General features: G+C 37.9%; 1 protein-coding gene across 1 annotated transcript; it reads left to right on the plus strand.

Moving 5' to 3' along the window:
* The first annotated feature begins 5,339 nt into the window (after nt 1-5,339).
* asip1 (agouti signaling protein 1) lies at nt 5,340-23,470 on the plus strand. The gene is made up of 4 exons (XM_072383074.1): nt 5,340-5,687; nt 21,122-21,296; nt 21,440-21,489; nt 22,989-23,470. Exons 2-4 carry the CDS (start codon nt 21,128-21,130, stop codon nt 23,151-23,153), a joined length of 384 nt encoding a protein of 127 aa, XP_072239175.1. The 5' UTR covers nt 5,340-5,687; nt 21,122-21,127; the 3' UTR covers nt 23,154-23,470.
* The last annotated feature ends 731 nt before the right edge of the window (nt 23,471-24,201 follow it).

A 24,201-nucleotide genomic window follows, 5' to 3' on the forward strand; every position in this document is an offset into this window, starting at 1 on the left:
TTGGACTGGCCTACCTGTATGTGTGCCCAGTGGGTGGAGAATGTTTAAATGAGAAATACAGTGGTAACACGGTACTGTTGCACATGTTAACATATGGTACAAAATTACACCAAATGCTTCATAGCATCAAATCTTTAAAGCCAGAACATCTGATAAGTGTTGTGAGCAATACCTGAAGACCTGCAAAGTTCTCATCTCTTTGACCCATGCCAAAAGCTGATAAACATGCATGAAAAATGATTCCTGTAAAAAAAAAAAAGCTTCAGTCTCGTATCCTGTCGCCTACAATGAGCCATTAAGGGTCAGCGCAGAAAAAGGCCAGATGACAGAGCAAACATATTCTCATAAGGTGCCTTTTTAGTGTTTTTTTGTTTGTTTGTTTTTACAGACATTATCTACACTGATATTTAAAGTCACTCTATGATGCTTACTTATTAACAAGCAACGGTGTCCTCATGAGGAGGTCGTTGTGGGTGGTTGAAAGAAACATGCCCACAAACATGGGGTTTTCCTCTTCCTCCTCTTAGTTAATTTGCTCATTAGCTTTGGTTTTGATAGCTGCCTACTTAGCTGTAGACATTACAACTACTAGGTTGAAGCAACATACTGCTGAGTTTATGAGAAAAGCATATAAAATACATAACTTTATTGTAGAAATCTTCTCTTGCATTTTTGAAGTGATAAGCAGGGAAAAATCCTGCATGTATGAGGCAGCTTGGATGTGGGAATGAGTCCAAACTGTAAGCTGATGCATGACCACGGTGGCTGGCTTTTTTTTTTTTTTTAAGCTTCTACTCTTTATATACAGCTAATAAAATCCCTCATTACTGGCAAACAAGCAACCATTATGTAGCCAAAGTTGGTGACATTGTTACTGTTCTAGATTTGATCAGGTATCTACAAAAATTGTTTGTTTTTTTTATCAATTTTTGTGCAAAAGTTTGTTATAGTTAATAACATTCTGGGCATCATTCTTTCCGATTTGTCTTGTCTTGACCCGGAAAAATGGAAGTCACAATCTCCGATCTATAGATTTTCTGCAATTTGTCGCCTCCAAAGTACGAACTGATACGAGCAAGAAAGCCTTTAGGTTTCTGGCACCTGATGCTTGGAATACGTTAGGCCTTTGCTACATTGAATGAGTTTAAAGCTCTGGTAAAATCATTGCGGTCTAACTTGTGTTTTGTGAGTGAGTTTTAATGTTGTTAATCTAATCGGATGTTTATTGTTGCCCTCTTGGACAGGTCTCCCTTGTAGAATAGATCGTTGGTCTCAATGGGACTAACCTGTTTGAATAAAGACTAAATAAAAAATAAAATAAAGAAAATAATGATTTTTTTCTTTTTTTTCATCAGTTGATGTTGAGATGAAAAAATAAGGAAATCATTGAGGGTAATTATCAGGAAAAGGTGCCAAAGACAATGCGACAACTGAGATCTGCAGATAGCGCCCTGCCAACTATAACCCGATTACATTTGGTAATAAAGGCAGATTTTCATGCAAATCGTCATCTAATGGAACGCTTTGTGTATTAAAATCGGGCACACCAAGACAAAAGGTACCCTCAAATCCTTTCCCAAAAACTTTTCTTTGAGAAAGCCTTTGGCAATGTCTGACACATTACTCACACACTTCATGCCTGTGTTTTTGTAACCATCCGTTCACCTCTAACTCACTTGTTCTCACTTTGTAACAATGTTAAGAAAATTGCGATACAAGTAATACAAACAGATAATATTACATTTCAGTCAACTGAGTGTGAGTATCCCTGAGGGAAAGTGTTTAATAGCGAGCACCAGGCTGTCTGTAGTGTAATAATAACTTAATGACTCACAGATGTGACCAGCTGAGATCTGAGATGTTTTGCATCTGTTATAATTGAGGTGTGTTTTTGTGACTTAATGTCTTAGAAGCACAAACACAGTCTAATACTACTGGTGTGGATGTTTATCAAATGCTAGATATACAGTGGGAGTATTTTTCAGATGTGTGTAATTAAATTTTTCTAAGATCTGACCTCAGGTCACCTCTGAAATATCTGTGGAGACAGTTTTCTCAGCTATCACAATGTTTAGATGAATGGGGCACATTTTTTAATCGGATTTATTTTTGTGAATTCCAATATTAGCATGAGAAGTGCAGTAGGAATCTTTCAAGCCTTGATGTTTAATTCTCTATGAATTAACCATATTCTAGACATTAGACGGAGCAGCCAAAAGAGCTCTGACCGTCTCAGGCGTGGTCAAAGAACATCTGAAGGTGTCCTGGAGTGTCTTGTACCGGAACCTTTGCAAAGGGTTTTGGGAGGGTCTTTGTGTATTGAGCTTCTTCTCATGGATGTCTTTTTCAGACATTCTGCTGTAGATCTGCTGCTGTGTTTGGGATCATTGTCCTGTTGATGAGCCAGTTTCAGCCCAGCTTTAGCTGTGGGACAGATGGCCTCACATTTGACTCTAGAATACTTTGGTATCCAGAGGAGTTCATGGTGGACTCAATGACTGCAAGGTGCCCAGGTCCTGTGGCTGCAGAACAAGCCCAGATCATCAGCCCTCCACCACCGTGCTTGACAGCTGGTATGAGGTGTTTGTGCTGATATGCTGTGTTTGGTTTCCTCCAAACGTGCTGCTGTGCATTATGACCAAACATCTCCACTTTGGTCTGGTCTGTCCAAAGGACATTGTTCCAGAAGTCTTGAGCTTTGTTCAGATGCAGCTTTGCAAACCTAAGCTGTGCTGCCATGTTCTTTTTAGAGAGAAGAGGCTTTCTCCTGCAGCCCTTCCAAACAAGCCATCCTTGTTCAGTCTTTTTCTAACTGTGCTGTCATGACCTTTAACCTTTAACATGCTAACTGAGGCCTGTAGAGTCTGAGATGTAGCTCTGGGCTTTTTCACCTTGGGGTGAACTTGCTGGGACGTCCACTCCTGGGAAGATTGACAGCTGTCCTGAATGTTTTCCACTTGTGAATAATCTTTCTCTCTGTAGAATGATGGACTCTAGATAGTTTGGAAATGACCTTATAACCCTTCCCAGATTGATGGACAGCAACAATTGCTTTTCTAGGATACTTGATGTCTTTCCTCCTTGGCATTGTGTTAACACACACCTGAATGCTGCAGAGCAAACTGAGAAAACTTCTGCTTTTATAGAGCTGCTCACACTTACTGATGATCAGTTAATCAGCTGCATTGATTACCAGCACATGGCTTCTACTTAACCTCTTAATTCTTATGGAAGCAGCAATGATGTGCTTAGTTTTTCACACACTTCCCTGGTATTTTGTTTTAGTTTTCGGTATAAGTGTAATATGTCATGTGTTGTAGAGCCTTGCACGGGACTGTTCACTTCATCCCGCTCCCGCTGAATTTCTGACCATTACCCCCCACAACGTGTGTGTTACACTCCCGCAAAACTTTAAGAATTTATGCCCACACAATAATAGAAATGCATTGATTTTGTGTCTTCTCCCGTCCCGCAGGAGAAAACACGTCATTATATGGGCTATTAATAAAGAGATTCATGGGGTTGTTTGTTTCATTTTCCTGGCCAGCATGTCTTTTGACGCACTGGTCAGGAATAGCACTCCTATTTCATTGTTTTCAAGTAGTTTTATAATTAAGTAAAGGCTGTTTCATATTCTATTCTCCTCCTCTGTATTTTATTTATTTTTCTACCTTTCCACATCATTTATTGACATCCTGTCGCTAGGCTACATCCCGATCCCGCAGTGTTTATTTTAGCCGACCGCTCCTGCCCGCAGCAAAGTTCATACTGCCTGCTCCCGCGAGATTTGAGTTGGGTCCCCCGGGACCCGGTGGAACCCAATCACAACGCAGCCCTCTAATGTGCTGTAGCTCATCTGAAACTGTATTTTCCTAATCTAAGGACCACATGACATTTTCACTACCCTCATACACAAGACCTCAACATTTGAACAGGGGCTACTTTTTTCACATGAAACGGCTTCATCATAATTGATCCATCATTTGAAATGTTGGTACTGCATCATCTACGCTGAACTCCCAACAAAATCTCTGTTTTCGTTGAGGTGACGTGAAAAGTAGAAGGACCTGCTGAACAAATAGCTATGAATTGTTTGTTCTGGGGTAATACAAACGAAACAATTAATTTAACAAGACAATTAGAAACTGATAGAAACATTTTTTTTGTAATTATCAGTTATATCCTCATAGATGACATGAAAACTTTCAAACATGCCTGTTGGTTGAATAGCATATTGACTTCAAGTGGAAACTGTCAGACTGAGAAATTTAACTGAAATTTAAAACAACCGTCACACATCACACAACTGGGATAATCTTGTTTTACACATCAGTGCTGGTGGCTCGGCCCTTGTGGTCGGTCGGTCTGTCTGAAGATCCAGTTCTTTGCTGCTTATTTAGCTTCATGCCTTTTAGAAGTGATGAGCCATGTGTTCTGTAGATGTATTTGTTTTCCATAAGGGGTGATCCGCTAGCACCACCAGGAGGTTGATATTTGGCTGTCAGTATAATGTCTTGAAAAGCTATTAAAACTTTGTACACACATCATTCTCTGTCGTTACAGTTGGGTGTAATAACTTTGGTGACTCTTCTGACATTTCATCAAATGCTTGGCAAAACTTCTACATAGTTTGTGGCTGAATATAAATGTACATACGGTATGTGTGTCGTCACGTTGACCACTCAGAACATGAGTCAATAACACAGCACGTTCTTTTGCACATAGATTCTTTTCTAACATGCATTAACTACTTTGAGGGCATAATTCAGTTTGGTATGCTGGAAGAACCCTTGACATCTCTATTTTAGAGAAGCCAGGCATTGAACCACTGAATACCATCTTTGTCTATTAGTAAATGATAACAAGCCACTGAATTATTAAAACATGTTTCATTCTACTTGCTAATCATCACCATATCAACATTGTTAGACTCTTGTTCAAGTAAAACAATTTTCAAGGGAAAATGACATATCATGCACTGGGAAACGAGGGAAATAACAAGCAGATTTAGAGACAGATTTCAGGAAAGTTGGTTTATAGAAATGCATATTGTGCCATCTCAAAGTAACTGCACAGCCAGATCTAACAGATAAAGGGGATTTGAGAAGAATTCCCCCAAAAGGCCAATATTAGCTTCTCATAAACAGAAGCACAGGTATGTTATGGTAACCGGTAAAATTTAAAGCACATCACTGGAGTTTCTGGTTCACATTTGTCTGTCCATCCTCTGCATAATTTGACCTTTTCTTTTCCCAAAGCCTCTGCAGCACTGGTCCCGCCTCCAATACAAACCTCCCAGTATGTCTTCATTATCAAAACCAGGACAAGGTACTGCTTCTTAAGCAGAGATAAAGGAGGAAACAGGGGAGCGGGGTATGAAAAAAGTTTTGGAGAAAGAAAAAAAGCTTTCTTGGGCAGAGAAACGGAGAGAGTAAGAGGGAAAACCTGCTACAAAACAAAAAAAGAAGATATAAAAGGACAAAATCAGAGGTGAACTGTGCAAAGGAGGGGGGAAAAAGCGAGTGGTGACTTCTACACGAAAAGAACCAGAGAAAAAGGACGTGGAGCAAGAAAGTAATAAGGAGGAAACAGAAGTGCGGAGAGCTGTACGCTAAACAGACGAGGGAAAACGAAGTACTGAGAGCTTGACCTACTGACAGACAGCTGGTACAGGATCCACACCGAAGGTGAATATACATTTTCTTTCTAGGGTTTTTATGTTGAAGCTGCTCCAGGATAATATTTGAGCGTTGGAGAGCCACAGAGTGAAAAGTACAGCACAGAGAGATGTCTTAAACATTTAGAGCGTGTATTTATAGGAAATGTCCAAACAAATCTGATCTTAATGGAAATTATCCTCTGTGAGCTTCTTATGTGCCAGCTGCTTTAAGAGGGCTTCCCAGCAGTGGCCTGTAAAGTACAACAGGTTTAATCAATATTTCACTGTTAAAATAAAGACATGGACCCATAGAGTCTTGACTGAGATGCATTATTGGCTTTTGTTGCATGTTTAGATAAATTCCATGATGTGATTTGGTGTTTTTTGATACATTTACGCCGAATCGCTGGTTAAAAAGCAGGTAATGGATCTATCAAGTTGTAAAATTGTCACAGAGCGCCACATCTGTCCAAACAAACTCCTGCTGTAAATTCCTGTCTTTATAGGTTTACTGCAACGTGTCCTGTAATAACGTCGAAAATGCCACGATAGTTTTCCTGATTTTGTTTCGAAAGCCAAGCACCAACGCTGTCAGGGCTCCATCTATCGACTACAACACCGCGGTCCATCAGCAGCAAGGGATCGGCGTGTCCACAACTTCGTCAAAATAAGTGAACGGGCAAAAGGGAAAGTTGTAATTCTAACAGGCGTGGTAGGTTGTTATTCTGGTAACGACAGCAGATTAAAACCTGAGTCTGAGCCGCCTCACAGAGAAACCTTCATACAAATCAGGATTTATTTAGGTCTCCTGATAGTCCCGCAATTATAGTCATCATGTCTTAAAACTGAACTATTATTTATGGAAGAGATTTTTATGATCCGTAAAGGCTGTGACACGTTGCTTTCTATCCAATAAACTCTTCATAAGTGAAATATTATGCATAATTGCATAAACAGAGGTAAAGCTTTGTAAAGATTCTCTACAATCTTGAACATAATATTTAAAAAATGAAGCCAAAAGATGCATCTTTACATTTTGCTGCTGCTTTTCTAATTTTTTTTCCTCAAAATAATAAAATTAAGTGAGTATTTAGCTGTATAGACCACTGAAAAATCTACCTCAAATGTATCAAACTGATACTTGGACATGATATGTTGTGCATTAAAAACAGTAACAGCTGATCAAACAACATAATTCAAATAAGAAACATAATGACTGAAGTTCAGAAATCTGATCACTGTATTTCCTCTGAATGCTCATCCTGCTGCATACAGCTGGATGTCCAAAATATAGATGTACAACCGAAGCTTTTCATTGTAAAGTGTGATTTTCATCTTGTGACCTCTTAGAAAATGTACCTAACTCTTCATGCTGCTATTAAGACATACAAAAGTTTTTTTTTATGGAAGAACATGTCTATTTCGATTCCTTTAACTGTATAAACTGACTTTTTGTACACTTTTTAGTTTTCTCTCACTCTGTTAAGTTACTGTTGCTGTATAGCTTCATACCAGAAGTTATTTTGTTACTATATTCAAGCAAAATATTCACGTATAACCCTTATTTTAATCAAATACTTATTTTTATTACAGCTTTTCATCTGCTTCATTTTCAGACACCTATGTATAATTTATTTTATTTTGTGGGGTTTTTTTTTATGCATCACTATCAGTGCCAGTTTATAATAATCACAATAATAATGATAATAACTAATATTATGTCTCTGTAAAACTTACCTAAAAAAAGTTATAAAATAGTTGTCATATTTTCCTGTATTTTTTTATTTTTATTTTTTTTATTTCAAATGAAGTAAAGAAAACAAAATAATGATCTCAAACTAGAAAAAAAACACATTTGGTCCCTTGTTGATCTTTTTATGACAGCTTAAAATATTTTAGCAATGACAAACAATATTCCTCACCATCCAGGTTCTGACTTTCTTGTAGAGCAGCAGATCAGCTATGCAGGATGCATCCATATCATGGACCTTTTCTCTCACTTTCCACCATAAATCTTTTTAATCGGCTTTGAGATCTAACCTGTTGCTCTGTGGAAAACTGCATCATTATTCTGAAAATGACCTCAGATTAACAGAATGAGAGACGTTTCCAAAATTCCAATGTACAGCTGTGCATTTACTGTGTTCATCCACAAACACTGACTCCAGCTTATTTAGAGCACATTTTACAGCCTGTACTAGTTCACTTTACTTAAATAAATAAGTTGAACTGTTACTAATTATTATGGTTTTATATGTTTCTTCATGCTTTATCTGTGTATTAAAGAAACCAGATTACAAGTTATTATTATTTTTATTATCTAGAGAAGACCCTCCTCCATGTAGTGATCTGTCTTCTTCCCCACAAGCCGGTTCTAAACCCTAAATCACCACATGTGAGAACTCCTCGGTGTCTCATTTGAACTCAAGGGGCCCCTCTTTTATTTTATCGTTATTTTTCAGTTTTTAAAGTAAAGTACACATTTGTACCCGGATGGAGGCATCGATATCTTGATCCACCGACCTTCCGATGGGAGGCGACTGCTCTTCCTCCTGAGCTGCTTTAAAATGTGAAGTCTCTGCTTCATCAAGCATTAAAAAATCTGCTCCAACGGCAGCTGATTCCACATTTGAAGTAAACATGCTAAATTCCATTTAGAAACCGCATAACAAGAATTATATTTGAGTGTAAATCTAAAGATCTGGTAGAAGCTGTATTTTTATGAGCTCTTCTGAAAAGATTAACATAATTAATTATATTATGAAGAACCATGTTTGGAAACAATTTGCAACCCTTTTCACAAGCTTTTACACCATGAGAACCGTCTTTGTTTGGATGATATTTTGTTCTGGAAATAATTATGATAATTGATACTACTTTTGATTTAAAGCTCTTGTGTGTAACAAATAAGACAATCTACTGGCAAATATGCATCATATTTTCACAATGGTTTTCATTTGTGATGAAAATAAGAATTTTAGTTTTTTCATGACCATAGAAGGAGGAATTAATGTCCGAACACACTGCAGGTCGCCAGAGACGGTAAAAAATGAAGAGCCATTTCCTGTATCTGTGATTTCCCCTCACTAACACGTCTCTTTGGGATACTAACGGCAGCTCCTGAGTCCATTCAGAAATGAACATCAGCACAGATGCCTCATAGTCTCTGAAGGAAATATTGGATATGTTTTACACATATCTTCCAAACAATCTGATGCTGAATTGTTTTCTTTTTGCTGAAAAATCTTGAACTTGGATCTCAGCAACAGTAAAAATCTGTTATCCAAATATGAACATATTTAGATGCATATAACTTCTGATATTTACTAATTTGCTCGACTGATAATATCAGAAAATACACATGCAAAATTTACAATATCCATCCACTGAATATCATCGACACTCAAAGTCTTCTAAGTGCTTGTCCCTTAGCCTTTTTGTGTCACCATGTAGCCCACAAGGACCAAATACTGGCTCTAGACTGGGTTTACGGTGGGACAAAGGTAGCACAGATAGTATGACGGATGAACAGAAGAAGGTGCGCAATATGAGTGAATTAAACAAACTTTTTTTTATTGCTTCTGCTGTGATTTCTGCCATTGGCTGTAGAGACGGCAGTAAGGATGCCAGCAGCAGTACTGCAGGTGACATGGTGAGATAAACGGCTGAGACCAGGGCAACAGGCAGCAAACACAAACCTAGAGTTAGAGCCATTATTGGCCCCAAAGACCAGGCAAAGCTCCTCTATGTGCAATATTGTATCCTTGCCTGTGGTGGCTGTGACTCGAGAGATATAGCAGGTGTCTCACAGTCGTGAGGTTGCTAATTCAAGCCACAGTTTCCCTGGTCCACAAGTTAGAAGTTACTGAACCCTGCATTGCCCCCTTGATGTGTTCCTCATTGCTAAATGAGTGTAATGTATTATCAAAGAGAGGCGAGTGAGTTATTGGTTTGTTTCTTTGCAGCAATAAACAAAAACAGGTTAAACACAATGCCCTACGGGGCACTTACTGAAATGACCTTTAAAGTGTTTTTATTGCTCTTATATAGGAAGTATTATTTTATTCCTTGTGCAGCAGAGTTCACTAATAGATGGGTCCAAATTCCAATGAATCAACAGTCTATTAACATTTAGATCACGTTTGCTTTGTCTGTACATTCACTACACTGTTGCTTTTAAAATAATTTCTATTAAGGTATGTGCTCTACTTACTCTGCTTAGAAGCTCAGATGAGGTGATTATTTGAGAGTCAAAAGGTGTCGATTCATCATAATTTCTTATTTTGTGATGCTTTGTACTAGCAAAAACATTCCACAAAGAGTTTTTTTTAGGGAGTTGGCTGATCAGGAACACATTCCTTGGCCATTTTTATGCTCTAGTCCAGCTCTTGCTGTAAACTTTCTCAAAACCTAACCAAGAAGAAATGACCAAAGCTAACCTCTCTGTGATAAAAAAAAAAAACTCCAAAAAGTCATAAAACAATAAGATGATAAGTCCTCTACAGGTGGGTTCCGCTCAGAGCCCCTCGTAGTGTATTGTGTGTGACCCACTTATGCACCACAACCTCCTCTTTGTACAGACTTTGCTGTATTTACCAGACTGTCTGTGTCCTGATTACCAATCCTGTGGATTATTTCCTCATAAAGTGACTCATGATCACATTCAAACAATATGGGATAATATGAGATAATATGGGACCTCCTGTGGTTGTAACAGTACGTGTATTTGGAGTAAAATTAACTTTAGCATGCGTTTTGGCTCCCGAGAGGGCACTTGAGGGAAGTTTAGCACACGTTTTGACTCAAGGGGACACTTTAGCACACGTTTTGGCTCTCAAGACGACACTTTAGCACACGTTTTCACTCCCGAGAGGGCACTTTAGCATGCGTTTTGGCTCCCAAGAGGACACTTTAGCATGCGTTTTGGCTCCCAAGAGGGCACTTTAGCATGCGTTTTGGCTCCCAAGAGGGCACTTGAGGGCATTTTGCACGCGTTTTGGCTCCGAAGGGGACACTTTAGCACATGCTTTGGCTCCCAAGAGGGCACTTTAGTACACGTTTCGGCTCCCAAGAGGGCACTTGAGGGCAGTTTAGCACACGTTTTGGCTCCCAAGGGGACACTTTAGCATGCGTTTTGGCTCCCAAGAGGGCACTTTAGCATGCGTTTTGGCTCCCAAGAGGGCACTTGAGGACAGTTTAGCACGCGTTTTGGCTGCCGAGGGGACATTTTAGCACATGCCACTGCCTAAGAATGATGTTTTTTACCCCCTGTTAATGGAATATTTAGGAATGCTATTACCCAAACACAACCAGTAAGAGACGAAACCATTTTAGTACTGTGTTGTTGTATTATTGATTGAACATAACTCAGAGCAAAAAAGCAGTAAACATGTGCTGGTATCAAATGCGTGGTTGAAGGTGCATTGATTGAAAGCACTTCGCCTAAACTTTTCATCCACTCCTTCCCTCCTCCCTCAGAGCACTTTGTGCCATGTTACAGGAAACACGTGAGAATGCTGTGTTTATGTTCATATGAATCATATTTCCCTCCTGCTGCTTGTACATGGGGCAGTTTAGAGGACGCCGTTAAAGGCTCTATAAACAAATGATCTATTCGTTTTTAATTGGAGGTCTCCCCTGACTTTCTTAAACCTTTTGATCTCTGGTAGAAATCCCTGAAGGCTTAGATTGTTTGAAAGCCTGACGTGTAAGAAATTGAACTGATTGATCAAAAGTTTCTTGTGTGGTATTTTATAGTGGATGACATGAAAGAAACAGTGGAATAAAGTCATCTGAATCCTTGACACATTTGCTTGAAATGATAGAAACACAGAAATAAATGTAATTTTAAAAGATGAGGAATAATATTTGCAGTCTTCTCATGAGAATTAGTTTAATGTAGGACAACTCCCATAAAAGATGAGGAGTAAAGCTCCAGATGCCAGATGTGACACAGACATTAAAACCACCATCAAGCAGATTTATTCTCCTCAAGTCGTCCCCCAAAATGTGCCAGAAGTCTTATGCTTTTCATTTACTTTGTATTCAAGTTAATCGTATCTATTTCTGAAAAAGCACAAAAAATAATCGCGATGATTAAAATGATTCGAAAACGTCATTAACTGAAACCAAATTATACTTGAAATGTGTTCAAATATTCAAGTTACAGCGAAGTATAAAAAAGATCAAGTTAAAAACAATGTTGTCGCACATTTAGATCAAATAGCCTCAAGCTAAAAGCTTCTATTTCTGTCCTAAAGCTTCTTAACTATAAAGTGTTAAAGTTTGCACACAAGGTGATTAGCTGACTGCTGTAGAATTTCTGAAAAAAAGTTTCTGCTCCCGTTAAAGGGACACATGGCATCTTTAAAGGTATTGTTTATTCATTTGGTCCCACTTTAAAAGATGCTGATGATGACCTCTTACTGTGTCAGCGGACAGCTGTGGTGAACTCAGATGTAATCGTTTCTCTTTCAGTAAAAAATGAAGGAATAAATGTGAATAAACAATGAAAATGTAACATTTTAACAGCTTAGTTGTGTTTTGATGAACATCAATACATTTATTTACACTTGTATCAGATGATGATAAATTGGCTTCATTAATAATGTTTATGTGATATACAATAAACAAACAAACAAAAAAAAGCCAAACTCTTCTACTAAAATTCACATTTTGGACATTCAGCATTTGTCGTGTGAATTTCTTTGTTGAAATAAGATTTTATCATTTTCAGACATGTTGTTACACCTGATTTTATCTCTTTAGGACCATGTTGCTCACAGTTCTCTGAAGTATCTTTAACATTTAGGGAGCAGCAGATTAAGTTCAAGTGCTTATTGTCGGGCTGCACATGGTGGTTAGCCTCACAGCGGAGGGTTCCAGGTTCAACTCCCGGCTGGAGCCTTTCTGTGTGGAGTTTGGATTAAACGGGTGTAGAAAATGGATGGATGGTTTAAACAGGCAAAACCAAACTTTTTAGCTAGTTCTCACTGAATTTATTTCAAAATGTTTGCCTTTGTTTGCTCTTAGGGATAAGAAATAAATTTACAGTAGACTGTAAATTTAAAGTAATTGTAATTATTTATGTATTCTTGCAAATCGCTTTGTCAAAGATTTACTTATTTTTTTCCTGTTGAAAGTAGTAAAAAGTTAAATGCATAATATATTTTCCAAAGAGTGTTTACATGACTTTGTTTCAGCTCTTCCTGTTTTTAAGTTGAAATCTTTTTTCTTTACGAACACAATTTTTTGACATCATATTAAAAAATCAATGTTTTTTCGTCCCTTTTCCAAATATAAACCAAACAGGGCGCAACGTTTTAGGGGATGGAGGCCTACGTGTGAAAGTGAAGCCAGCAGTCTTTGCAACAGAGCAAATCAATTTCCAAAGGAACCCTGTGAATTTATTGCCAACCTCCATGGTGATGGAAATTACTGCAAATTATTTCAAAATTAGAACCAGGCCGCTTGGGTGCTCTGATGTTATTCTTCCTTCAGCCCCACAACAGTTTCTTCAGAAAATGTGTGTGTGTGTGTGATCAAACAGACAGAATACGATCCTTTCATTGACATTTAACTGGTGCAAGTCAGATGTTTTGTCTTGGTGTGGCCAGAGAAAAAAATCTGACCTTCTTTGATGTAAGAACTGGTCTTGGTCTGATTGTCTGGACACATTAAGTTTGATTTTTTTATATATAGTTCTCAATTGTTATACCAGCTGTTGGACAGTGAGGGCCAATAATTTATAGGCGCAGTAGCTGAAACCAATGCCACTTGTGTGTAAAGTGTGCCTTTAATCTGATGAAAAATGCCCATTTTAGGATCAACTGAACAGAGGAAAAGAGGAAAGAGAAATATGAAATGTTCTCGAAAAAACCCACTTTGTTTAATCACCTACAATTGTGTGGGGTTGTTATAATTATACAGTTATTTATTTTCTTTTTTTTTTGTTTATACAAAAGCAGTTTCTGTTGTGTGTGTGTGTGTGTCTTTAGTTTGAGTACACACACACACACACACACACTTGCATAGTGGACGTGGCAGCAGAAAAGTCTGTTTCCTGTCAGGGTGTGTAACCACTTAAGTGTGTGCTGATCATTTAGGTGGTACATAAATTACATAATAAAGTACGTATGTGACAAAGAAGCAAGGTCAAAGGTCAAAAAGTCAAACGAGGAGCTCTTAAGTAACACAGTTGGAGTCAGAGTCAGGAATGTTTTGCATTGCACTGTTGCAAGTGTTTAAAATCTGTGTTATACCTTCATATTATAAAATACAAATTGAACGTTGTCTCTTCACAGTGTCGGATCCAAACTTCAATGCACATATTATGAATTACAACACGAGTATGCTCCTTTCACATTCCTGTCCCTCGTGCTTTTTAGTTGTGGACTCGCGTTTAATTCCTTAAATCCTTATCCACTCTAAGGCGGAGGTTCTCAACCTGGGGGCCAGGACCCTCAGACGGCTTGCAATATTTCTGGTGGTACCCAGATGATCGTGGTTTAAAACTGAATGCGTCAAAAATTGAATGATGGAGCTTTGCTGGACTCATGATTTGACAATAATTCAGCCGTTAATTATTAAAATCCAGTTCAAAGAGAGATTTTACTCCATTTGATGCCTCAGATTATATTCAGAATTATTCAGAAACACTATCCAAGTGTTTATCCAAACAGTACATTTTTTAATGTAATGCACGACTTGCATTTCACGGGGTTCATGCGTTTCTGGGTGGATGTTAAATAGTGCAGGCTGCTGTTCTTCTTCTGCTTCTTTCATGGTAGTGGGACATACAGGAACAACACATGCAACTCTTTTGTTCCCCTGAGGCTGGAAAATCCCTGATTAATCATCACATAGTATATTCTTGTTTATAGGCTGCAAGCTTTCTATTATATTCTGTCATTGCATCGATGCAGAATTCTTCAGATCTGTATCGAGTTGCATCTCAGGCCCTCTACACACAGACACGTGTATTTTGATGATCAAGTTGCTGCTATTCTCCACGTGCAAACACAGTTTTGGGCACTGAAACCAAAACTTTTTGGAAAATGCCTGAAAATTGTCACGAGTTTAGACTGTAATGTTTACGTGTTGACTTTAAAACCAGCGATTTATCTTGGCTTGTAACATGAGATTGTGCTTCTTTACTCCTGGGTCTGACTTTAAAGTATTCGCCAAATTCCCCATCACTGACGTAGCAATAGGAGATGCCAGTAAAATGTAGCTGGTGCTGATCTTCTTCACAGCACTTTGCATATTGGTAGATACGTGTACAGTTACTCTCTGACTATACTGAAGAACGGAGGCGTGAGAATGTGCTACAGAGTTCACTGCTACATAATCCAACGACTTAAACAGGCCGATGGTTTTTGTTGTAATTTTCCCACCCTTTGAAGGGAAGAGAACTCTAATTAGATCACCTGCCATCAGAAAAGTTGTGGTTAGCTTTCACGATTGAACTTGTGTTGAAAAGGTTGTGTTTTACATTTCTACATGAACAGATTTTTTTCTTGTAAACAATGCTGTATATATATATATATATTTTTATAAAATGGAGCAATATCCACACCTATATTAAGTTAAATACTTTAAAACAAGTGACACTTTATACAGTCCATTACATCACCTGTACTAGTCTTACAGTTTGTCAAAGTCAATTCTAATTAGTAGTTTATGCCACTTCTGTGTATAAAACACACTGAAAATCTATTTCCAATGTGATTTGTAATATATTTAATATGTGAAATAGCTTTTTTTGTAAGTCAAAAAATGCCTTAATTTTGAGTTTTGAGTCAACATGTCAAAGCTGCTACAGCCAGTTTTGTTAGCTAACACAATATCAGCCATAAAGATGTTCCACCTTAACAGAAAGGTTCCCAAAGTAGGACATCAGATCGTTGGTAAGCAGCAACGTGAATGATGATGGGTGAAAAAAACAAAAAACTTTTTTTTTTTTACCAGATCGTATGAGCTCTCGCAAAGTCGTATTTAGGACAATGTACATCTGGGTCAGTTAGGTTCATGGGAAAGTAGACACAAAGCCGTGTCTACTGCTGAGGACAGTTTTTAATCTCGCTGTATTTTAGGCCCATTTCAAAATAAAATTCAATAAATTTCTCCCACTCTATGTTTGTATCTGTGTTTGTTTTCGCTCCCATGGACCTCACTGTACATTGTCCTAAATACGACCTTGGAAGATCTCATATGATCATGCGAAACTTCACGAGAAAGATCTAGAGAAAGTTTTGCGAGATCTTGCACCTCGGGGGCTCCGTAGTCCTTTAAGGTGTGTTATTCTTATTTTTTTCATGATAGAGTAGCCATAACCCTAAAACCTTGGGATGTGTTACCATCTCACATTTCATGGATTGTGACACTCCTATGCAAGTAAACAAATACAGCTAGTACGCATTTTCTGGTAAGACTGAGCTGCTTGAACATGCAATGACATCAGATAATTTTATTTTCTCTTCCAACAGAATACTGTGATGTCATTAAACCTTTTTTTGTTTTTGCACTGCAAATCTAAAGGGAATTTGGAGGTGCAACACGTCTTTACACTGATCTGCACATATTTCTGGTGCTCATTATTACTTATTACAACCAGGCTTTCCCACTTAGCTTTTCAGTCAATGTTTCACCTCTTACATCATTCATGTGTCAGTGCACCATTAAGAGACATCCTAATGCGGCTGCAGAAGAAAGTGCTTCATATCAGCGTGCATAACCCTACGGATGTGATAATCATTTAAGTGGTACAGAAATTACTTGATTCACTCAGTGTGTGATTAAAAGGAAGAACAATGAAGTGTTGAGTAACTTAAAGTTACTCAACACCTCATCACAAGAGTGATAAATGTTTCTATAGCTCTGGAGGAAGGCAATAAGAAGTCTGTTACTCCTTCAGTTTAAAAAGATATTTCATACACCAGTGAAGCACTCCAAGGGTCTGTGTTCACAGACAGATGTTCTCGCACTGGTAACGTTAACTTCCATACAAATCCTACGAAGATCAGCTTTGACAGCATTTGAAGTAAGTGCAAAAAACACTCTCAACATACAGCTTTTGTTTTCATTTTTTGCACTGGATTGTAATTGTAGCAATATTGAGTGCTTTAGATGATGGTTGTTATTGTGCAAAAACAGCTGACGCCTGACATAAAACTACAGATGTTGTTCTTTTTCTGTAAAAGCGTTGTTTCTGTTTTCATCAAAGATAAATGCAAAGTTCTACATACAGATGTCAACTCCACATGTAGAAAAACGTGAGTATGTGACAGATAAATGCTAAAAATGTTGGGCAAATAGCAAATTATTTCAAAAGAAGAAGAATCCAGTCATTTCTACACTTAATTTGGCTTACATTCATTCTCTGGAGAATCAGTTTTTTTTCTCGTCAACTTCATTGTGTTTGTTAATACACGTTTGTTTTTTCATTTTAGGCTTTCAACATGCTTGTATGCGAGTACATGCAGTATGCTTTCAAAGTTTCATTGTGTACAAAATATAGTTTTATGAGTTTGGTGGTATAGATCTTTGTATAAACGTGTAAATGCACCAGTTCAGCTGGAAACTATGTGTATTGTAAAAGGACTGCATTACTGTAGAGCCTTTCTACTCTTGTTGACCACTCAAAGCACTTTACTGTACAAGCCATGCTCACTCACCTTCCATATATTCCATATAACTATTGCACTATCACACTTATCACACTTACAGAGCTGGGCACATCAGAGGGAAATCAGGGCTCAAGCAGAATCCTGCTGGGTTCAGGATCCTGCTTACTTCAGCATGTGGACTGAAGGAGTGGCGACCTGAACCTCTGATAAATTTTATTTTTGACCTGCAAAATGCTTTAATGATAAACCTTTTTCTCTTGAGAGCACCTCAAACTTAATCTCTGGAGTATCTTGTAGATCAACCAGGCTTTACATCTCTGTACATCTGCTTACATTTTTGCTGCTTGTCAACTCTCCTTCTGAGTTTTCGGTTACTGTACCACCTTTTTTTAATTATATGGCTTTGAAATCTATCCATGCACTTAAGTGCAGTTTGCCAAGCCTCACGAGAAATGCTTTGAACTTGACCAGATGTGGTGCAGGAGGGATGTTGACGTGGTCTGAGGTGCTACATGACACATACAAATGCGTTAAACTTTATTTCTTTGCGTTTGAACTGCTTTCTAAGGACCTGCTGAATGCTTGAAGTGATACTCACATATTACAGACATAACTATATTGTACTTTCCAGAATCTAGTGAATATGATTCTGGATTTCAGCACCTGAGAACAACCAGTTCAAATCTACTGATGACCTGGATTCTCCTCCTTGCAATCCACCATATTGCACTGCCAAGTTTCTACAGAAGCCAAGAATAGATTAGAAAAATGGGCATTTCATGTTTTCTTTAAGGCCAGCATACTTTTCTCTACTTTCTTGGAAGGGTAGGGTGTGAGCTTTCACTAAGCACTGTACCTATAAGTGGATAAATACAAAATTTGTAGGGTTTTTGTGCGTTTTTATTTTATCAGGATGGTAAAGATATACAACATTTGAACTCAATATTACTCCAGATATGTTCCAGGGCTTTAAGTATTGATCTGATACGTATTAAACTCTTTTAAACCGATATCAGTCCAGAAGGTGTTAGTCACAATTTGATCAGTATTGCTGATTTATTTATTTATTTTTGGTTATGTTGAGCACTCAACCACATGCCAACCATGTCTGATTTTAGACAGCAGGTTTTTTTGTTGCCTCAGCCTAAACCTAACCATAAAACACTAAATAATAGAACAATAGAGCTACAGTTTCTCTCTAGAATCAAACCTTGTTCTCTGGGTTGAAAGTTTTACTAAATTTTTGCACCACCACCTGCTCCTGTCCCAACACTGGACTTTAGTTGGACTTTGTTGTATGCTTTTTCCTTGTTGTGTCAGAGGAAATCAGTGTTTCCACCAAGCTGCTCATTCACGTTGCTACATATAAATTGCCATAAGCCAAGCTGCCAGATACTGAACATAAAATAAAATACTCACATTCCACTGAAAATGTGCAGACATTTAGCGGTTTAGACATTTATTCACTCTCAACAGTACAAGTTTAAAAAATATGATAAAAGGAATCTGTCATGGAGATCGAGAGGTCCCATCTCAAACTTTTTGCAGATGATCCCTCTAGCATCATCTCATGAGGACTTTAATAGCTCACTTGAGAGTTTGCAGGTTAGTGTTATGCAGCTGGAATGACAATCAGCACATCCATTATTGATAAGCATGGCCTCATATTTAGTAATGAAGACTAAGAGACTTGACAGACTATCTGGCGCTTTTAACAGCAGAAAGGAAAGAAAACAACATGGAGCCTGGCTGAACCTTCCTGCAGGGCTTAAAGTCGTAACCTACATCTTTACTATATATCCCACAGGGCCAAAGCCTTTGGCATGTTTTATTGTTATTACTTTTATTTAGAATTTGTCAGTGTAACAAAGGCAACTGTTTCTGTGTCAGTCAGTGTTGCACAAATGCGTGTGGGAGAAATAAAAATACAGTTTCTGAATCTTAACTGAAGGTGTTATTTTGACTTTAATTGGACTCACTTATTTTCTACAACATTGAAATTTAAAAACAAATAATTCCTGGAAGAAAATAAATGAAAAATTAATTTATTAATACGCAAGAAATCTTCTGATGTCTGTATATGGTAAATCTAGCGGTGAGCCCTCTCCTCGTGGCAAGCACACCATGCTCTGCCATTCAATTAATGTAAATGAAGACTATACCTTTCAGTTTTCATCAAGGCAGGTTTATTTGTAGAGCACAATTCAAAGTGATTTACAGCTACATAAAATCACAAGAAGGCAAATAAAATCATTCCAAAAAACATGAAAATAATCATTAATTAATTTAATTAAAAGCAAAGAGTGCAGATATAATCAGCTAAATAAACTGTTTTCAGCCTGGATTTGAACATTAGCAGAGTTGAGGCCTGTCTCACATCTTCTGGGAGACTGTTCCAGACTTTAGGAGCATAAATCTGAAATGCAGCCTCAGCTTGTTTAGTCCTGACTCTGGGCACCAGCCGGAGACGCCTCCCTGGTTCATATGACTCTAACATGTCAGAGATGTACACGAGCAGAGCTGTTTTAAAGTCTATTCTCTGAGCGACAGGAAGCCAGTGCAGACACCTGAGCTCTGGACTAATATGGTTGTATTTCCTGGTTCTAGTCAGGACCTGAGCAGCAGCGTTCTGGATGTACTGCAGCTGTCTTACAGTCCATTTAGAGCCCAGTGAGCAGGCCGTTACAGTAGTCTGACCTGCTGGAGACAAACGCATGGATTAGTCTTTCTAAGTCTGGTTTAGACAATATTCCTTTGATTCTGGCAGTGTTTCATTCCATTAATTTACACTGGAATTTCTGTTTGACATAAAGTTTGTTAAGTACCTCCCATACTGTCAACTGACAAATGATAAATATTTGAGGAGAAAATATTTTGCAGATTTAAAATAAAGCAGGCCAACACACACACACACACACACACACACACACACAAGAATTACATTGGAGAAAAAAAGATAAAGTTTATAAAACATAAACTAAAGTTGTACATGTTGGTAACTTCTTTCTGCTTGTGTGGACACACTAATATGACTGTTTGTGAAGAAAAATGAGTTCGAAACGGGGAAATGCTTTTATAAACTGAGCTGGAACTCTGTCCCTGCAAATTCTGAGTTAACTCAAACAATATGGAGGCTGTTGTTATGGGATGAAAAGATTCTTTCTCTCAACACAAATAAGCCATTATTTTGTCCGATTTTCTTGTCAATCCTCCAATACCATGTCATTTTAGTATACTTTTCTTTTTTTTCACAGGCTGATGCAATAAATATTGAGTAATTTAAAACTTGACAGCTGCAGAATGAAAACATCCGCTGAAAAACAACATATGTGCTGCTTGTGTAGCAAAGATTCAAGCGTGGATAAAACTCAGTCACACAGGCTTAAAAAACTCCTTCTAAGCTCTCATTTTTAAATATATGTAGAAATGAAATAGAATATAGAATATTGTAAATAAAAGGAAAAAATTATGAACATAAACCCAGAGTTAAACTCCTTTGTTTTTCATTGAGACACTTTATAAAGGAAAAATAAAGTTAGGCTGCAGACAATCAGATCCGGTCTCATTGAGTCTTGTTTTACCACACATCTCAGATCTGGATCTTAATATGCCTAAAACATGATTAGTCATGTGTTAGCCGCCCCGTGGCTAACACATGACTAAGCTGATCTGTTGACCAAAATTAAATATTGTGTCAATTCGTATTCAGTATAGAACCATGTCAATTAAAAACAGGAAATATATAGATACTTACACAATTTACTTGAAGTTTATTTTTGAGATTCAACTGTTAAAATTGAAATTGAAACAATCCTTCTTTTGAATGTTTTCCCAGAGAAAAATGCGTGCCTCCCTGCTGTTCGGCTGCTTTCTCTTTGTGGCTGTGACGCAGTACTTCCCTGGGTCAGCCCACATGATTCCTGATGAGGTGCTTTCCACCAATAAGGTTGTTGTATCCAACGCTTTGTCTCAAAGCCTAGAAATAGACTCACCCCCTGTTGTTATTGTGGGTAAGTATGATCTGCTGTGTTTTTGTCTTGTTTTGTAAGAACTGTATTTCTACCACAGTATCAATATCACTTCGGTGTCTGTAGTCGTATTGATAATACAGCTTTAACTGGAAGAATCTTTCTTTTCTAACGTTCTCTTTCAGAGTTAACGAAATCTGTGAAGAAGAAAGAGAAAGCAAAAAAACAAAAAAAGGTTGGTTTTAAGTTTTTTTCTTTGTAATTGGGGGATTAGTCTGTCGCTACACTGTGTCCAAAGCTTATGACTAACATGAACTTTAAAAACATTAGCCAAAAAAAGAGCAACCCCAGTGACTTATAGTAAATATACCAAGAACTTGGTATGTGTAAAAAATTTGTCTGTACATTGTGTGCAATAACATTCAGAACTGTGGGGGTATCAGGAGCTCAGCTGGTTGAATGGGCACCTCAAGTAAGGGGATTGATGGGCCTCAACACGGCTGGGCCAGATGGAGGCCTCACCTGAGGCCCTTTGCTGCATGTCCCCCCCACCCCGTCCACCATTCTGCCTTTACAACTTGATTAAGGGCCATAACACAAAGAAATATGAATCCACACAGGACTTTTGATGCAAACTCCGGCAAAACCTTTGGTCTGGCGACCTTCAAGCAAATGGAGGTCATGCAATTTATTTAATGACACACAGGAATGAGCAGGTTATTGGTTCAAACATCATATTTATCTTTCTGAGGCCAAGCCTATCTCTTTTTTAGTAATTTTTGATTAGGATTTTAATTGAAAAAAAAAAAGGCAAATGTGACCTGAGGAACTGAATACTTAACAGTGTAGTCTTCACAAACTAGATCAATAAAATAAAGCTAACATAAAATAACACAAGTAACTGAATACAATATGTGCAATGTGCAAATTAGCAACTTCAATAGAAACAATATATACAAACAAATTGATCTGGAAAAAGTGTGATAGTATAAAGTGGCACTGGGTAAAGTAACAGTGTGTCCTGAAGTTTGGCTTCAGGACACAATGTTTCCACTGACCCTCTCTCGACCTGAGGTAGATGATATTACAGATATGTATACTTGAAAATGTAAAAAAAAACAACTACAAATTGCACTTTAAACTCTCTCAAAGTGTATCTTTGAGAGAGTTTTTAAAGAAAAAAAAAATTCATAAGTTGCAATTATCCAGATTTGAAAGTCCAGGAATGTATGTGGATGTAGCAACAACGTTCCAGTGCATGGATCTGTGTTGTTGAACTTCCTTGGCAGCACAATTCCTTTTCTGTGGGTAAGGTCCCTTGTGTCTCCTTTCCCTCGTCTTTCCCTGTTCATCATATTTGACCTTAGCGTGCTGAATCTGGCCTTTTTAGCCAAACACTGCAAAAGGTTCTGAGACAACAACACTATCAGGCAGAGGTAATGGGAAGGTTTTCCAAATGTTCATGTTCTCTATGCTGCTCACTTAGTGGAAAACTAAACTTTCAGCAACTTCTCATGATCCTCATTACAATCGTGGTTTAAACCTTGGACTGATTATAATTGTATTATAATCTTGGTCATGAAATGTGATGGAAAGCTTGTAAAAACCAACCCTAACTAAAAAATAATTCCAAATTATTCTTTCGTATGATAACACTGGTCTAATCTATTAATGTTAACTTGCATCTGTATTATCGGCTAATGCAATGGTTCCCTTCTTCGTTGTTTCTCTCAGAGCAAATTCAGTGTGAAGAAACGCCCTCCTCCTCCGGCAAACTGCATCCCTCTCTGGGGAAGCTGTAAATCTCCAGGCAATGTGTGCTGCGATTTCTGCGCTTTCTGCCAGTGTCGGCTCTTCAGAACTGTCTGTTTCTGCCGGATGGGCAACCCCCGCTGCTGAACAGGCAGCTGCAGCTCCAAACCAACAGAACTAAACCCCATGCTAAAGCAAACCAAATGCAGTGAACACCGTGAAAGGCGATTCACTCCTTGTCTTTAGTTTGTAATTTTACCCCAAATTCACAGCATGAGAGCACTTTATAAAAGAGGACTGCACCACAGTGAACTGTACTAAAATCTAACACGGTGTCGGGCTATTAGCACTGCTATGAAACTCACAAATAAAAGTTTTAAGACTAGTTTTTCTTTTTCTTTGAGCTTTTACCACACATAGATGGAATTAATATGACAAAATGTATATGCTGCATTATGTTTACACATGAAAACAGGAACATTCAACGTAATACATTTTTTACAATAAAAAGTTATAATTCATTTAAGCTTTTATGAATAAAATTCCTTTGTGGACAATTAAATCTTTTGTTTGGATTATTTTTTCTTTCTTCCACATTTGCAAAACTACCGGTGGTTAATTGGCCAATGCTGCTCTGCAGCAGCAGCGACACAGTCAAAGACACATTAAGCTAAGAATAAAAGGACTTCTATCACCACCCTGGAAAGGCTACATAGCCAGCAGAACAGCTCAAATCTAAACTGGATGAAGCAGCTGTGTTTTGTTGATGGAAGAGATTTCCTCAAACAAAAAACTTAAAACAACAACCTGCGCTGAAATGTGCAGAACGGTATAATTCTGACAATAAGCTGCAATTACTCAGCTGAACCAGACAGCTTATTTATTCAATTCCACTCGCACTTCTCAACACAACACCGCTCTTTCCTGATGGGGTTTGCTTTGGCATATCTCAGAGATGGAATAACAGGGAGTTGATACCCTTTTGGACGGAGTCGGACTGGAAACCCCAGGCAGCGGTGGTATTTGATGTCACATGGCCCTGATGCAACATGCCTGTCAATTAATGAATCATTCATTGAAAAAAAAGGTAAATTTGGTGTATGTGTGTACAGAGGATTCACTTTTACCCAATTATAGTCAATATTATTGATACTGATACAACACACATTGAACAAAATGAGATGAAAATAAATTT

Source organism: Leuresthes tenuis, unplaced genomic scaffold (assembly GCF_036924035.1).
Source record: "Leuresthes tenuis unplaced genomic scaffold, fLeuTen1.0.hap1 SCAF_3, whole genome shotgun sequence".
Lineage (NCBI taxonomy): Eukaryota > Metazoa > Chordata > Actinopteri > Atheriniformes > Atherinopsidae > Leuresthes > Leuresthes tenuis.

What these genes read in the sequence shown, in the direction of transcription:
- asip1 (XM_072383074.1), top strand. Translation starts at nt 21,128, where the DNA reads ATGCGTGCCTCCCTGCTGTTCGGCTGCTTTCTCTTTGTGGCTGTGACG. An exon ending in ACCCCCTGTTGTTATTGTGG is followed by an intron (nt 21,297 to 21,439) that starts GTAAGTATGATC and finishes GTTCTCTTTCAG; the next exon opens with AGTTAACGAAATCTGTGAAG. An exon ending in AAGCAAAAAAACAAAAAAAG is followed by an intron (nt 21,490 to 22,988) that starts GTTGGTTTTAAG and finishes TGTTTCTCTCAG; the next exon opens with AGCAAATTCAGTGTGAAGAA.